Here is a 16,362-nt window from a genome sequence, read left to right on the forward strand (position 1 = left end):
GGTTTTCCTCCTATAAGGATAGCTTTGTTGTTAAAAAGAATTGTTTCCTGTCCTTGTTGGTAGTTGTATTGAGACTTTAGTTCCGAAAAAAAAGATAAAATATCTTTGTAAAAGATTGGCAATTTAGGATCTAAGTATTTTGCATCGTAATTACACCTAAGGAAAAAATTTAATCCTCCAAGTTTTGTAAAAAAATAGTTTGGTACTGATTTCCAATTGCGGCTTTCAGGATTAAGTAGTCTTGAGATCCAGGCCAGTCTTAACCCCTTTATCATAAGATCGATATCCGTCATACGGATACCACCTCGATCATAATCCTGATAAATGCTTTCTCTTTTGATTTTGTACTTTTTGTTATTCCATAAAAAACTGAAAAGCTTACTTTTGATGGTACATTTGAATTCAGTTGGAAAGTTTAAATTGGATGATGCATAGACTATTTGGGATAGCCCAAGAGACTTAATAATCAAAGCTTTTACAAACAAGGTCAGGTTTCTTGCTTTCCATACGTCCAGCTTTGTTTCTAATTTCTTAACTTTTAAATCGAAATTAAAATGTTTGTTCTTATTGTAGCTGCCATAGGCGAAATAAATTCTCGCGACCAGTAAACCACACAATAGTAAACTCTCACACAGTAAACAGTATATTTAAATTGAAGTTCAGTGTCTTTAGCGAGGTCTTTAGCGAGATCTTTAGCGAGATCTTTAGCGAGGTTTAAACTGAAAAGCAAAATAAAGAAACTTATAAAGCACAAATTACAAGGTAGCGAAAACGAACTATAAACAAACTTACATTTTTTTGGCGCTGTGGCCGCGAAAGTGGTTATCTGTATAAAACAGGCGACAACTGCAGAAAACTACGCTACAGCTCGTACAAAACTATGACGGAAAAACTAACTAAACGACGCCGTGAATTTAAATATAAAAGTAAAAACAAAAGCTAATGATGTAATAGAATTCCTAAGGGATCTGAAAGGGCGCGAAATATGTAAGATCCAACACTTATTATCGTCATATGAGAAATATAACCCTAGAATTTTAACAGGTTTGTTTACCCACTGTAATTGTAACGGTGTGGTTTTGTTCTTTGACCACTTTCCCAACCATATCGCCTTAGTCTTTTTTACATTTAGTTTTAAGCCTGAGATGACTCCAAAGTTGTTGACTATGTTAAGAGCGTTTTCTACCGAAATAATATCTGCACAAAACAAGTTAGTATCGTCAGCAAATTGGCTTATTTTAACTTCATTTCCAAATAAATTGATCCCTTTAATTTCAGGTGTCTGGCGAAGTTTGTTTGATAATATTTCTGCGCTCAATATGAAAAGATACGGGGAGAGTAAGTAAAAACAAAAGCTAATGATGTAATAGAATTCCTATGGGATCTGAAAGGGCGCGAAATATGTAAGATCCAACATCCCGGCCCCTAAGTGCGAGATAATACGAGTCACTTAAATATACGCTTGGATCTTAACACCATAGATAACTATAGAAAAAGCTAAGTACAATGAGAATAGCGAAAAGTAAACAAACCAGAAGAAAAAACAAAACAACGATGCAAAAATAGTCACGCAATGCAATTGCGCATAAAAGACTGAGTAAATGTTTATTAAATGTCTCTTAATTTTTAGTGTCCATGTCCTCTTTGCTTGAACATTCTCCTTCAACAAGAAGGCAGAGCTTGTCAACAGGCCTTTCATAAACAGCTGACTTGGTGCGGACTTTGACTCGGCGAACAAAACCTCTTTTATCTGGGAAGGTTTCGACGACTCTTCCTAGCGGCCAGGAATTGCGATGCGATGCTTCCGTTGCAACCAAAACAACATCACCAACTGCCAAATTCCTTTTAGGGTGCACCCACTTCTGTCTAAGTTGTAGAAGGGGAAGATATTCCTTGCTCCATCTTCTCCAAAAAATATCAGCCAAATACTGGACTTGTTTCCACCGACGGCGCGAAAGCAAATCTTCTTTCTTGAATAAACCAGGAGGTAAAGGGATTTCTGATTTGAGCAACAAGAGGTGGTTGGGCGTCAAAGGCTCCAAGTCATTTGGATCACTGGACACAGTCGTGATGGGTCGACTATTCATGATGCTTTCGACTTCGCACATTAAAGTGGCTAAACTTTCATCATCAGTGATCTGCTCTCGTAGCAAGGCTCGAAGGATCTTCCGAATGGTTCGAATGCATCTCTCCCAAATGCCCCCAAAGTGAGATCCATACGGTGGGCTAAAGGACCACTTGATGCTCTCCTGCAACAGAGAATTGTGGATCTTTTCCTGATTCCATTCTGAGATAGCCTCACGCAGCTCTCGCTCACCACTGGTGAAGTTTGACCCGTTGTCTGAATAAATTTCCTTCACTTGGCCTCTCTTGGTAATGAATCGCCGCAGGGCTAGCAGGAACGAGTCGGTGTTTAGACTGTGCGCTATCTCGATATGTACAGCTCGAATTGCTAGACATGTAAAGATTACGCCATATCTCTTTACGAGGCAACGCCCACGACGGACTTGGAAGGGCCCAAAATAGTCTACGCCGACTGATGTGAAGGGTGGCTTGTCAGGCAAAACGCGGCATTCTGGTAAGTCGGCCATTTTCTGCTGGCATAGAGGTGCTTGACGACGACGGCAGCTCACGCACTCAGCTAGAACACTTTTCACAGTTGAACTTCCTTGAGTGATCCAAAACCTCTCTCTAGCCAAGGCCAGGACGTGTTCTCTGCCGGAGTGTCCGCAAATCCTGTGCTAGTGGTCGATTATCAATCTGGTAGTGTGATCTTCTTTCGGGAGAATAATCTGATTCTTTGACTCTGAGGGTAGAGAAGCTCTACGCAAACGGCCTCCAACGCATAAGAGCCCATCAACAACGATCGGATCGAGCTTGTACAGGCGGCTTTTCTTCTTGACTGGTTTCTCGGGATGATTAACCTCCTCGGGGAAGGCTCTTCTCTGAACATGCCTTAGAATTTCTCTCTCCGCTCTCTCCATCTCTTCAACGGTGATGTATTTGGGAACATCGTGATTCAACTTGTTGTGTTTACTCCTATTTAGAAGGTTTTCTCTGTAACGCATGAGCCAGGCGACAGCCTTCTTAAGGTGGTTCCAAGAAGAACATTTCTGGAAATAATCCGAGAGAGAGCTGCTCAGCTTCTTTAAAGAAGAAGTGCACACTTTAACTTCCGTTTTCACCTCCGGATCTTCGTCGGGGATGACGCTTAACGCCTCTGACTGCATTGGCCACATGTACTCAGGTTTCCAAAGAAATTCCGGCCCCGTCAACCATCGCTCTCGACGAAGGAAAGCGTCGGCTGTCAAACCGCGGGAAACGTCGTCTGCAGGGTTCTTTTCACCACTGACATGCTTCCATTGATGAGGCTCAGAGCCATCGCGAATAACAGCAACCCGATTGGCCACGAAGGTGTGATACCGTCTCGTCTCGTTCTTGACATAGCGCAATACTGCGGTGCTATCTGTCCAGAAAACGGACTGGGCGTCGATTGGAATCTCTAATTCTCTCCTTAAGACCTTGTCTTGCTTGACAGAGACTGTTGCGGCGGATAACTCCAGGCGTGGAATCGTGATCGATTTAATAGGTGCCACACGTGATTTCGAACAAAGGAAGGAGCAGTGCACATCGCCTTGTTCGTTGGTGAGACGAAGATAAGAAACTGAACCAAAACCGGCCTCGGAAGCATCTGAAAAATGGTGTAACTGACTTGATGAGATAACACCGAATCCAGCAGGCTTAACACAGCGCTCAACAGAAAATTGTGATAGTTTGGGAAGATCCGCCATCCAACGCTCCCAGCGAACTTTAGGCTCTGAGGGAATTGGGTCGTCCCATTCTAGCTTGATGCGACAAAGGTCCTGAAGCAACCGTTTAGCTGGTAACACGAAGGGTGCAACGAGACCCAAGGGGTCATAAACAGAACTGACGACTGAAAGAATGCCTCGTCGCGTGGGTGGTTTGTGCTTAACCTCCACTTTGAAACCGAAGGTGTCTGTTTCCACACACCATTTGACACCAAGAGCCCTTTCAACTGGAAGGTCATCCTTGCTTAGGTCAAGAGCTTTTACTTCCTTGGCGCGTTCAGCCTCGGGAATAGTTTCCAGGACTTGGCGACTATTGCTTATCCATTTCGTCAGTCTAAAACCGCCTCTTGAAAGCATAGACCGTAGGTCACTTGCGTGCTGTGAAGCCTCATCAACTGATGGTAAAGATTTAAGACAATCGTCTACGTAGAAGTTGTTCTTAACTGTGCTCACTACCTCCTCTGGAAAGTGTTCACTGTTGTCTTCCGCAGTTTTGCGCAGGGCAAAATTGGAGCATGCAGGAGAAGAGGCGGCTCCAAATAAGTGTACAACCATCTGGTATTCTTCAAGCTCACCTTCCAAGTTGCCATCAGGCCACCAAAGAAAGCGAAGATACGTAGTATCCGCCTCAGCTACTCTTACTTAATAAAACATCGATTCAATGTCTGCCATAAGTGCAATTCTCTCCTGTCGAAATCTCATTAGGACTCCAAATAGAGTGTTCGTTAAATCCGGACCATTGAGCAGCAGATAATTGAGCGACTTGCCTTGATATTTGGCAGAACAATCAAATACCACGCGTATCTTCCCGGGCTTATGCGGGTGGTAAACGCCGTGGTGCGGTATGTACCATTTCACGTCACTGGATTTCTGGTGATCCGCTGGAATTTTGCGGGCGAATCCTTTGTCTATAATGTCCGCCATGAACCCCTTGTAGTCGTTGTACAAGTTCCCATTGCGTTGAAGCTTCTTTTTCAGCCAGAGAGCACGCTGCATGGCTTGCGGGTAGTTGTTAGGTGGTGGTGCATTACGATCTTTTAAAGGCAACGCAATTTCGTAGTGTCCATCTTTCAAGACCACGGTACTCTCCAGCTCGGACATGAAACGGATCTCTTCTTGTGACATTTCAGGTTTGTCCTCAGCGCTTGATTCACTGAAACCGCTATCGTAGAAATTTCTCACCATCTGATGAAACTCAGGATCGGCTTTGATGAATAAACTGGTGGCATGCGGGCCTTCGTGATAACGCCCTAGAGGACCGTTCACAACCCATCCAATACACGTTCGCGAGGCATAAGGGCCACCATCTTCACTGTGCTTCACTTCCAAAGGATCGAAGACTGTGGGGACGTCACAGGCAATGAGAAGACCGATTTCAGCATTAACTTCAGGTAGGTGTACTCCGCACAAGTGCGGCCATTGGTCAATGTCACGCTGAGTAGGAATGTCCCCTTTTGAAATAGGTATTTCTGGTCTCGTGTAGAGTGCTGGCAAATCAATTAGGACGTTTTCATCCAGATCGGAAATGACAAGATCTTTCACAACGAAGCTGTCTAAAAGACTGTTTTTCTTTTCCAACGTTGTCAAGGAAATCTGAGTTCTCGAGCCACTGACTCCTAACTGCTTCATCAAAGATTCTGTACAGAATGATGAGGAACTACCACTGTCCAAAAAGGCGTAGGTCATCACTTGTGTTCTTGTCGACTTCGACCAAACCTTAACTGGAACAACAGCCATGCCTATTCTCGAGCGGGGTAGGTTAATCATCGCGTTACGGACGCGCGCAGACTCCTCGGTGGGCGAGGTACTTGTAGACGGAGTATCAGTCGGTCGATTTCGACTTGCAGTGTTCGTGTGAAGAATTGTTAGATGCTTTTTGCCACAGTTAGCAACCGTACATGTTTTCTTTTCCGGGCAAGCTCTTGCTGTATGGTCAGCGGACAAGCAACCAAAACAAAGGTGCTTAGATACGAGGAATTGAATTCGATCCTGATATGGGAGGCGCCTGAGGGCATCACAGGTGTCTAAGGCGTGCCCAGAGTTACAGTACGAACACAAGACATCCACAGTTGAGGGGGCTGATCCAAGAGGTGACACACCAGTAGACGGGGTCTGAACATCACTCATTTGCGCTCCAGCAGGTGGGTTCTTATCACCACTCACTTGCGCACCAAAACTCTTCTTCTTCTCGCCAGGTTTCTTCGGCGGACGACTACTTCGCGAGCTCTGTTTAGGTTTCGCATCTTCAACAATTTTCCCAAACACGGGATTGTCGTTCACTCTCGCTTCATTTTCAACGAACTCCGCAAGATCGCTAAACGAAACGTTCCTCTCTTCAGTTTCCATGATACGGTCTACCAAACGGCGCCATGTTCTCCTTAAGTTGAAGGGCAACTTCATAATTAACTTCTGAATGGTATCAGGCTGTTCGAGCTTTGACAGGTATTTGCTGCTTACCATTGCGTTTTTGCACCTCATAAGGAAAATAGAAAATTTGTTCAGGGAGGTGCTGTCCTCTGGTTTCACCTCAGGCCAATTCAGTGCCTTGCTTTCATAGGCGGTTACGACGCGATAATCGTCACCAAACTTCTTTTTCAATAGCCGTCGAGCTTCTTGGTAACCCTTGTCCGGTGGAAGAAAATGACATGAACGAACAAGCTCTTTAACATCGCCGCTGGTAAACTGTTCGAGATAGTATAGCCTCTCATTGCTATCTGAGGTTTTAGTCTCAATGATGTTTTCAAATGCTCTGACGAACGGGCCGTACTCTATTGGATCACCATCGAAAACTGGAACTCGCTGCTGGGGAAGATTACTTTTCTTCTGTTGTGTCGCCAGCATTTCCACGATTTTATTCTGCTGCCGCTGAAGGTCGTTTTGGTGCTGATGAAGCTCTAGCATTTCATTGAAAGCCCTCAAGCTCGGCGACGATGAAGCCGCAGAGTGTTCAGATTCTGCGGGACATGCTTTCTTGTCAGGTAATTCTGGACGTTTGAACAATTCATGATCAGGTAATTCCGGATCAACGGTAGAATGGCGGCCATCTTTGACTGGTAATGGCTTATTTCCTGTGACGCTCGGTGTTGGAACATTTCCCTTGCTTACTTTGGGCACAAAAGTTGTCGGGCACGGCACAAACGAACGCGGGTCGGCTTCCATGATTGTGGCTAAAATTTGTTGTTTGGCTTCGGACTTAGCGATTTCGGTTTCCAGTGTTAAACGCTCTTGCTCTTGTTGCAAACGAAACCTTTGTTCTTCTAACGCTTGACGTTTCTTAAACGCAGCTGCCTCTGCTTTCAGCTCCGCGATACGAGCTATTTCCTTTGCTCGTACAACCGTTAAGGATGAGGTACTGCTCCTTTGTGAACCACTACGATTCGAACGACGTGATTGTCTTGTTGAAGACTTAGAATAGGTACGAGAAGCGATCTGACTCGCAGAGTCCTCAGGGTTGATTTCAGAGTTTAAGCTTAGCGATAATTCCACACTTCTAATCCACTCTCGAACCTTTTGACAGAAGTTGTCTGCTTGCGAAGACTCGTAATCAAATTGTTCCTGACATCTTGTCACGCTTGTCTCGTCTTGAAGATTCGACAAATAAGTAACATGAGCCTCCTTAAATGCTTCGAATGCAGCCATAAAACCAGGCAATTTCTCCTTCACAAGCTGAATGTTCTCCTCGTATAATAACAGCGCGTCAATTTCGTTCCTCTTCGAAGTTACAGCCGAAAGATAACCCGATCTTTCCTTTTTGAGACGACGAAGTTTCTCAAAGAGAACGCCTTCCTGATCAAGATGTTTACTCGGCACCCTTGTGCGAGCGCTGACACGAACGCCAGGATCATCGGGAACTTCTTCGATCGCATCCATTGTATCCAGGTAAACTCAAAAATTTTAAACTTATGTAGCTGCCATAGGCGAAATAAATTCTCGCGACCAGTAAACCACACAATAGTAAACTCTCACACAGTAAACAGTATATTTAGATTGAAGTTCAGTGTCTTTAGCGAGGTCTTTAGCGAGATCTTTAGCGAGATCTTTAGCGAGGTTTAAACTGAAAAGCAAAATAAAGAAACTTATAAAGCACAAATTACAAGGTAGCGAAAACGAACTATAAACAAACTTACATTTTTTTGGCGCTGTGGCCGCGAAAGTGGTTATCTGTATAAAACAGGCGAAAACTGCAGAAAACTGCGCTACAGCTCGTACAACACTATGACGGAAAAACTAACTAAACGACGCCGTGAATTTAAATATAAAAGTAAAAACAAAAGCTAATGATGTAATAGAATTCCTAAGGGATCTGAAAGGGCGCGAAATATGTAAGATCCAACACTTATTATCGTCATATGAGAAATATAACCCTAGAATTTTAACAGGTTTGTTTACCCACTGTAATTGTAACGGTGTGGTTTTGTTCTTTGACCACTTTCCCAACCATATCGCCTTAGTCTTTTTTACATTTAGTTTTAAGCCTGAGATGACTCCAAAGTTGTTGACTATGTTAAGAGCGTTTTCTACCGAAATAATATCTGCACAAAACAAGTTAGTATCGTCAGCAAATTGGCTTATTTTAACTTCATTTCCAAATAAATTGATCCTTTTAATTTCAGGTGTCTGGCGAAGTTTGTTTGATAATATTTCTGCGCTCAATATGAAAAGATACGGGGAGAGCGGGCAGCCTTGCCTAACCCCTCTTATTGGTTTAATCCAGTTCGTAGTAAAGCCGTTATTCAATACTGTACTTTCGATATTTGTATAAAAGATTCTAATCCATCTTTTAACATTTTCGCCGAAATTGAACCGATCTAATACCTTCATCATGAATTGCCATTCCAGAGTGTCAAAGGCTTTCTTAAAGTCTAATGACACCAGAATGCCCCCTTTATTTTCCGACATGGTGTACTCCATTACATCGCTTATCAGGCGTATATTCTCTCCAATATAACGACCTTTCATGAATCCGGTTTGATCAAAGTGAACTAATTTTGGGAGTACTGATTCTATTCGTTTGGCTAATGCTTTAGATGCAATCTTGTAATCGATGTTGAGTAATGTTATAGGTCTCCAATTCTGAATGTCTAGTAGGTCGGAATCTTCTTTAGGTATCAATGTAATCACACCTCTTCGCTGTGAAATGGAGAGTTCTCCATCTTCAAAGGCTTGATTAAGACTTTGAACCAGATCGAATCCTATTAAATCAAAGAAGTGTTTATAGAACTCAGCGGTGAATCCGTCTTCGCCCGGAGATTTATTGTCTTCAAAAGATTCTAATATCTTCTTACATTCCTCCAAGGTAAAAATCCCTTCCATTGTTTCCTGTTCTTCGTTATTAAGTTCGCGGATTTCGATTTCCCGAATAAATTCGTCAAAAGCTTCTTGGGTCACAGTTATTTTAGAGCTGTAAAGGTCCTCATAAAATTCCTCTATTTGTTGTAAGATTTTGACCTCTTCTTTTATTGTTACGTTATCGCTAGTTTGAAGTTCAGTTATTGTCTTCCTATTGTAGTTTTGCTTTTCTAAATTAAAAAAATATTTAGTCGGCCGCTCTCCTTTCTCTACCCACTTGCATTTCGATCGAAAAATTGCAGCACGTCCTTTTTCTTCGTATATTGATTGATACTCTGTTTTTAGCTTGTCGTACTCGGTTAGCGAATTATCTATATCTGCTAAATTATCACTGTTACATATTTCATGGTCCAGCTCTTCCAGACGCTTAGAGATTTGTAATTCCCGTTTTAAAGCAGCCCTCACTTTCCGTTTAGCGAAAGAGATGGTGTTGTCACGAATTTCCATTTTGATTAATTCCCATACTAGTCTTTTGTCTTTCAGAGATGCATACTTCTCACGTAATCGAGGAATGAGATCGCGAATTTTAAATGTATAGCCGTCATCTTTCAGTAAGGTGTTATTGAACTTCCAAAATCCTGGTCCCCTTGGAGAATTGTTTGGTGATGACAAACAAAGAAAAGCTGTTCGGTTATGATCTGGTGCTATTGAAGTAGTAATTCCTGTACTTTTAACGTGTTTTGACAAGTTCTTTGCAATTAAGATGAAGTCCAATCTAGACTTCACGTTTAAGGCTTTGGATACATATGAATATATATTCAAATTTGGGTGTCGGACTCTTTGTATATCTATTAAATCAAAAATTTCCATTGTCGTAAGAAGGAGCAGACTGAAAAGTGATGGTTTCCATGGTGTTCCGCCTTTTTTATCTTTTTTTGAGAGCGTGCAATTCCAGTCACCTCCAACAATAAGGTTTGTCAATTCCGACTTGTCGATGATGCAATTATTGAACTCTTAGATAAATTCTAGTTGTTCAGATGGATTATTTGGTGCGTAAATATTACAGAATGACATTTTTAAACCATTGATATTGACTGTTAGAAGAACGATTCTCCCTGTTTTGTCACTAAATGAGCAGTCTACACTAAGATTAATCGATGGATCTATTAAAATGCAAGTGCCTTTGCTGTGTTGGGACCCATGGGAAAAATACATTTTGTCTCCCCATTCGTTTCGCCAAATTGTTTCGTCGTTTAGTTCTGAATAAGTTTCTTGGATGAAATAAATACTCGCTTTTTGATCTTTTAAATATGTGAAGATGTACCTTCTCTTGGTTTGGTCGCGTATTCCCCTAACGTTTAGTGAGATTACCTTACATCCTGAGTAGTTTTGCATTGGAATGTAATTGTAAAAAAAACCAACAACACACACTCAAAAGTAAAACCAAAACAAACACTTATGACTACAAAAGGTAGACTAACGAAAAGTTTACCGACAGACCTACGTCAAAATAAAGGAAAAAAAATACCTTCGTAAGAGTTTCCTTTCAGCAGGGTTCGCTTTGCATTCCAATCCCCCAAAAAACAATTTATCTAAAACAGTCTCTAGCTTTGCAAAGTTTGTTTACCTAGAGATAGTCCAAGTCTTCCAATTCATCAATCCTGATCGGTCTTCCTTCTGGAGAGGTCTTCACGTATATTTTGCCATCCAAAGACCAGGCACTTATCAATTCGCCGTCTCTACGCATTTCGTTCGCCTTGTTAATAATTCTTCGCCTGTATGATGTGAGATTTTCGTTCAGAAAAATTTTTTCCGATGCTGCGCGTATAGCCGCGGTCGACGTTGGGAAGAGGTTCGATACTGCTATATTCCTTAGCTTCGCTCTTGACTTGTACAGATTGGACTTGACTTTATGACTTAAGAACTTGACGATAATTGCCTTGTTGCCCTTCCTTTTAAGTTTGTGGACAATTTCAATGTCGTTGGGCTGAACTGGCACTTCCAGCGCTTCTGCAATTTTCAACACAACCTCTTCGGGCGATTCGTAGGCGCTTTCTGGAACTCCATGTATTTCTAGAGAGTTTTTTTTCTAGTATACTGTTCTAATCTGTCTTGTAAATCATACAGCTCGTAGATTTCCTCTTCTTGTTCGTTAAGACGGTCTCTTAGAGTAGTTGTCTCCTTCACTGCCGCATTGAGCTTCTTCTCAGTCTTTGCTAATGACGTCTTTAGGTTTGTTATCTCGAGATTTTGTTTAGCGACTGTAGATTTAAGCTCGCTTATATCGCTGCTTCGTCTCTTGTTCTCCATGAGGATATTAGATACTGTAATTTGGATGTCCACTAACATCTCTTTCAGTTCTGATAGGCTGGGTTCTTCATCCGCTTTATCGTCTTCAGGGGATTCTGTCATTGATGCTTCTTCCACGTGTTCGGCCGCCATGTTTGGTCGTTTGGCTAAAGTTAGTTCTTCCTCTGTCGAGCCTCGTGCTCCTCTTTTATGTTTTCCCCCTTTTTTGCTCATCGGCTAACCAAGGAGGCTTTTAGGCGCTTATTTGTTTCCCAAGAATTGTCATTCAGTCGAGGATAGACGATTGGGGACGGAAGCTTCGCTCCGGTTCAAAATTCGTGCCACCGCACTTCGCGCCCGCGCATACTCCATAAGACATAATATTGTTTGCGGCTTTTTGATGTAGTCATGGAAACACAAGAAAAAAGTGTAACATGCAGTTGGAATAAAATACGTTAATCAGGATTTAATTGTAAGTCTATTACCATAACAGCTTGTTCTGCTGTAGATGATTGCTCTGGTAGATAGACCATCAATAATAACTGCACTTGGTTCACAATACGACGATGTCTGCTCAACTAATGATAACACTTAATTCAGTAGTAGCCCCGTATTATATAGAGGATAATACATGGTTGCGCGGAGATATGAAATTTATCTTCGAGTGTTCAAATCGAGTGAGATATCGGTTTTGAACACGAGAAGATAAATTTCATATATCCAAGCAACCATGTATTATTCCGTTTATTATAAAAACCTACTAATTACGATGTTTTGGACGATTTTCCGAAGATTTCCGAAGATTTTCAAAATGTTGTCCGAAGGTCGTACGAATGATTCCGAACATTTTCCGAACTTTTCCGAAAATTTCCGACGTTTTCTGAAGATTACCGAAGATTGCCGTGGAAGATCCGAAGATGTTTCGACTTAATATCGATAAAATTTGGCTCATTGAGCATTGAAACACGGCAAACTCTGCGAGCTAATTGGTTAAAAAATAATATCACACGTGTGGATATCATTTTTTTCCACACGTGTGATACCATTTTTCTCGATTTGCTACCACTCGCTTTACCACTGCAGTTTATATAATAATCAAGCTATTGCTACCATTTTTGGTTTTCTTGACGGTATTCGTCTGTGGAATGAAGTCAATGTTTGAGGAAAACCTTTTCTTTGCGTATCTTGAGCTGAAAACCAGACTCGGTCAATATTTTAATACTAATACTCGCAGCTTATTGTTCACTCGAAACTAGGCCTTTCTCGATTATGCTAGCATTTTTTTCGGCATTTTTTGGGAAAACGAGCATTTTTTTTTCGTTTTTTCTTGAAAAAGAATTGCTAGCATTTTCTGTCATTTTTCATGACTGTGATCCAGATTTCAGCACTCAGAACTCAGAAGGATAAATATAAATAATCTAAAGTTTCACAATTTTGATTACTTAATTTGATTGATTTCTGTCTGTTTCGAGTCGACTGTTTGTGCGTTGTGTTACTTGTGCGTGTACACCAACGGAAAAAAGGTATGGGTGGTCAGCGGGTAACTCTTTCTCTTGCTCAGCCAAGATCAGCGAAGATGGCGTCGGCCACGAACTTGCTAGACTAGTTTCATCATCTATAGTAAGAGATCGATCACTACAGTCCACTACAGTATCATCTGTTGTTATTATGAGTATATAATGTAAGAGTTTGTACGTTTTGTTTGAAATAAAACAAAGCATTCTTTGGAATTCAAGTGGCATTTTTTAAAGAAATCAGGCATTATTTTAGCATTTTTTTGGCTTTATTCGAGAATTTCTAGTAGCATTAAATGCCAGTTTTACTAGCATAATCGAGAAAGGCCTACTCGAAACGCCATGGGACTTGCAGGACGGGTGTTCCCCCGGGACCCCCCGGGGCCTTACCGCGTAATGCCGCGTGTATCATAAAATATGGACTAAGGCCCGGTTAAATGTCGCGTTTTATTTGTGCCGAATCTAATTCAGGAATTAAATGCATGTGGAGTCCGACATTTAAATCAGTATAATTCGGAAGATTTGAATTAAATGTGACTTCTGTCGCATCTTTGACTTGGCCAGTCGAATATTCGACAGAAGTTCGACAGTTGCTTTATACGTCGAACTTCACATGTGCCAAATTGAATACATAAGTTATGCTTGTGTATTTGTAAATATAAGAGGGTTTGTGATTTGAAGCTTGACTTATCGCTATGGACTGTGTTGTTTCCACGCTCAATCTTAAACTCTCAAACCGTCGGATTGCATTCGCATCCTGTTTCGCCATTTTTGAGAATGCATTTCTTAAAAAAGGAAACAAAAAACAAAACAAGACACTAAAGGCAGTAGTTAAATTTACAGAACCTATCGATACTGAAGAAAATTTAACCGAAACCTGGCTAGTGTACTTCAAAAACATGCAGTTCGTTTTATTATATATTTTATTTTACGAAGAGAAGGTGGTCATTATCCGCCATACTTTTATTGTTTAAAATTGAGTATGAAAGGACTCGAAATAAAAACGAGGCGTGGGAACGAAACTTAAACTCGCTCATGAATTAAATGCTGCTGCATAAATTCGAAGTCTAAATCAAAATATCGAATTTAATAAATTGAGTCGACCGAAATAGGTATTTTAAAAATTCGGCACATATAAGGGAAATAGGAAATAAAGGTCTTTTTACAAGTACAGGTAGCTTATAAGGCCGTTGTTTAACTCAGGTTTCCGCGCTGTATGAAGCGACTATGGGATGCTAGTCCATCACGGGTCGCCCCAAAGCATTCTGTCAGGTTGTCTTAGCAAACCTCCGGTGCCATTTTATCCTTGGTCTTGTCACAGCCGGTAGAGGGGACTTAAAGTGTTTATATTGGCCATTATTAATTAGTTTCTCTGCCATAGAACCAGCAAGGACCGTATTTGCATAATTTGCATAACGTTCACTTACCTCAATTCTAATTCTCACCACTTTGGAGGTGTGTTGACTGAAGGAACAAACGAGGCTATTTGAACAGCAGTTCGACAAAGAGTAATAGCAGGCACGCAAATTTCAGCGCAATAACTGAACTAATCGGTGAGTGAATCTGGCACTATTCAATCTTGTTGGTAAAGTGTTGTTTAGAGTAAAAATATTTCTGTATTACAGCAGTATAAGTCGCACCCAAGCATAAACGTAAGCACAAGATATGTATGTTAAAGGGGAGACGGAAGCACATCAGTAGAAAGTTTTCTTTTTGTCCTTTGCTTTCATTTGCGCCGTTTGGACGTCCGTCTGAGCCGGGATAACACAAGCGGATCTTTTTATATAGTCTTAGGACTGGTTTTCATGTAATATATCAAACACAAGAGGCAGTGTTTCATCGGGATATCCAAACACCGAGAAGAGAGTTGAAAATGCGACGCGCAGCGGAGTATTTTTGACGAAATTCGAGGTGTTTGGATAGCCGATGAAACACTGTCTCGAGTGTTTGATATATCTTCTCAATCGAAACAAAAACTACGGAGTAAACGGAGAAATAAAATCGTAAAAATCTATGCTAATTAAGATCGGGTTTCCAAACCACCGTCACGGTTATAATTTTCTTTGTTTTAACTTGATGAATTATTAATGAGTTTGAGAAGCACGTATAAAGAGCCTAATGTTGAACACTGTGCTTATTTACGTATGCCACTTTGTGTTCACGTTTAGTGACACACCTTTCGTCATGGCGATCATGCATTTATTATTATTATTATTTGCCGCCTTTTTTTAATCTCAGCTTTTCTTTATTTTTTCAAAATTAATTTGTTTAGGTTTTTCTGTAATTAACGTCTCCGACAGTTAAATACTCTTTAATCCTGTTGAAATTAATAAATAAACGGAGGTTGTATTCAGGTACGTGGAGGTTTGATTCAGTGGATTTTGTCCTTTTATCTACGGGAGATCATGGTTTACAAACATAGTTCGCTGTGTAGCTGGCAAGAAAAGGAATGGCCATTCCAAATATACGATGTTGACTTAGAATGAAGACGATAGCTTGCGGTAAAATATGTTAAATTAAATTCATGAATGTACACTGGCCTTTACAATGTTAACTAAATTGTTACTACGGAGGATTATAAGCAATTTACACTTGTTTATGAACATTTCAGTCGAACGAAAAAGAAAGAAGAAATAATCTTTCACAACTCACATCGAAGTTTAACTGAATGTGTGCACGAAAAAATGTAAATTTAAGGTAGGCAGGCAGAAATTTACACATTGCTAAGGCTTCTTTTGATACTTAAAAAAATGTGTAGTGACCTGAGGCAAGAAGGTGTCACAAGCCATTACGAGACATTTGTTTTGAAATTACGAGGATTAAAGATACTTCTTTTATTAGTTAGAGCAATATTGTGGACGATGATATGTTTTATTCGGTGGCTTCGGAACGTTACTAAGAGAAAGCGGACTGGCCATGGGGGACTTAGAAAACGAGTCTTTAGAGAGTGACCCAATTCTGACCACAGTAACTCCACACATTAAATGTGAAAAGGTTATTGATGATATGCGCCACGCAGTCATCTGATGCAAAATAACAACTATTGGATCTAAGAATTAGCACCTTTTATGCGCCAGAAACGAAAACCATTAAAAAACCCACCCTTTTTATTAGAACGGGCCAAAAAAACATGTGGAAACGTATTTCCCATCTGATCGCAGCAGCACAAGACCAAGACCAAAGGGTACAACTAAATAAGCTCGGACATTTAACAGTTATTTGCTAAAGCTTTTTAAACAGAAAGTCAATAAAAAAGAAACGCAAGCGAATTGCAAAAAAGAATTGTCTTATAAATCTAGCGTGGCCAAAATATCCCCTCCAAACACTTAAAAATATTCCGTGGAGATCCCATGACAAACAGCGAGAATCTTAATCGCGCCGTCAGAATGTTAATTTTTGACTTATTTATTTATGTCACTTAATCGTCAGAAATTGTATTTTTTTTAGAGACTTGCGCGAAT

The 16,362-nt window shown here is 40.8% G+C and overlaps 3 protein-coding genes and 1 pseudogene across 3 annotated transcripts; all 4 read right to left on the reverse strand.

The window, feature by feature from the left end:
- Nucleotides 1-1,619: 1,619 nt before the first annotated feature.
- On the reverse strand, nucleotides 1,620-2,591 carry LOC144629755 (uncharacterized). Its single transcript, XM_078487969.1, has one exon. The coding sequence runs from the start codon at nucleotides 2,589-2,591 to the stop codon at nucleotides 1,620-1,622; it is 972 nt and encodes a 323-aa protein (XP_078344095.1).
- A 150-nt stretch (nucleotides 2,592-2,741) lies between these two features.
- LOC144629756 (uncharacterized) lies at nucleotides 2,742-4,364 on the reverse strand. Its single transcript, XM_078487971.1, has one exon. It carries the CDS (start codon nucleotides 4,362-4,364, stop codon nucleotides 2,742-2,744), a length of 1,623 nt encoding a protein of 540 aa, XP_078344097.1.
- Nucleotides 4,365-4,451: 87 nt separating this feature from the next.
- On the reverse strand, nucleotides 4,452-6,968 carry LOC144629757 (uncharacterized). The gene has a single exon (XM_078487972.1). The coding sequence runs from the start codon at nucleotides 6,966-6,968 to the stop codon at nucleotides 4,452-4,454; it is 2,517 nt and encodes an 838-aa protein (XP_078344098.1).
- On the reverse strand, nucleotides 6,008-7,679 carry LOC144629758 (uncharacterized; annotated as a pseudogene).
- Nucleotides 7,680-16,362: the final 8,683 nt, after the last annotated feature.

This window comes from Oculina patagonica, chromosome 11 (assembly GCF_052425735.1).
Source record: "Oculina patagonica isolate OP01 chromosome 11, crgOcupat, whole genome shotgun sequence".
Lineage (NCBI taxonomy): Eukaryota > Metazoa > Cnidaria > Anthozoa > Scleractinia > Oculinidae > Oculina > Oculina patagonica.

Excerpts from the sequence above, each read along its gene's own strand:
- LOC144629756 (XM_078487971.1), bottom strand. The coding sequence starts at position 4,364 with ATGGTTGTACACTTATTTGGAGCCGCCTCTTCTCCTGCATGCTCCAAT.
- LOC144629757 (XM_078487972.1), bottom strand. The coding sequence starts at position 6,968 with ATGGAAGCCGACCCGCGTTCGTTTGTGCCGTGCCCGACAACTTTTGTG.
- LOC144629755 (XM_078487969.1), bottom strand. The coding sequence starts at position 2,591 with ATGGCCGACTTACCAGAATGCCGCGTTTTGCCTGACAAGCCACCCTTC.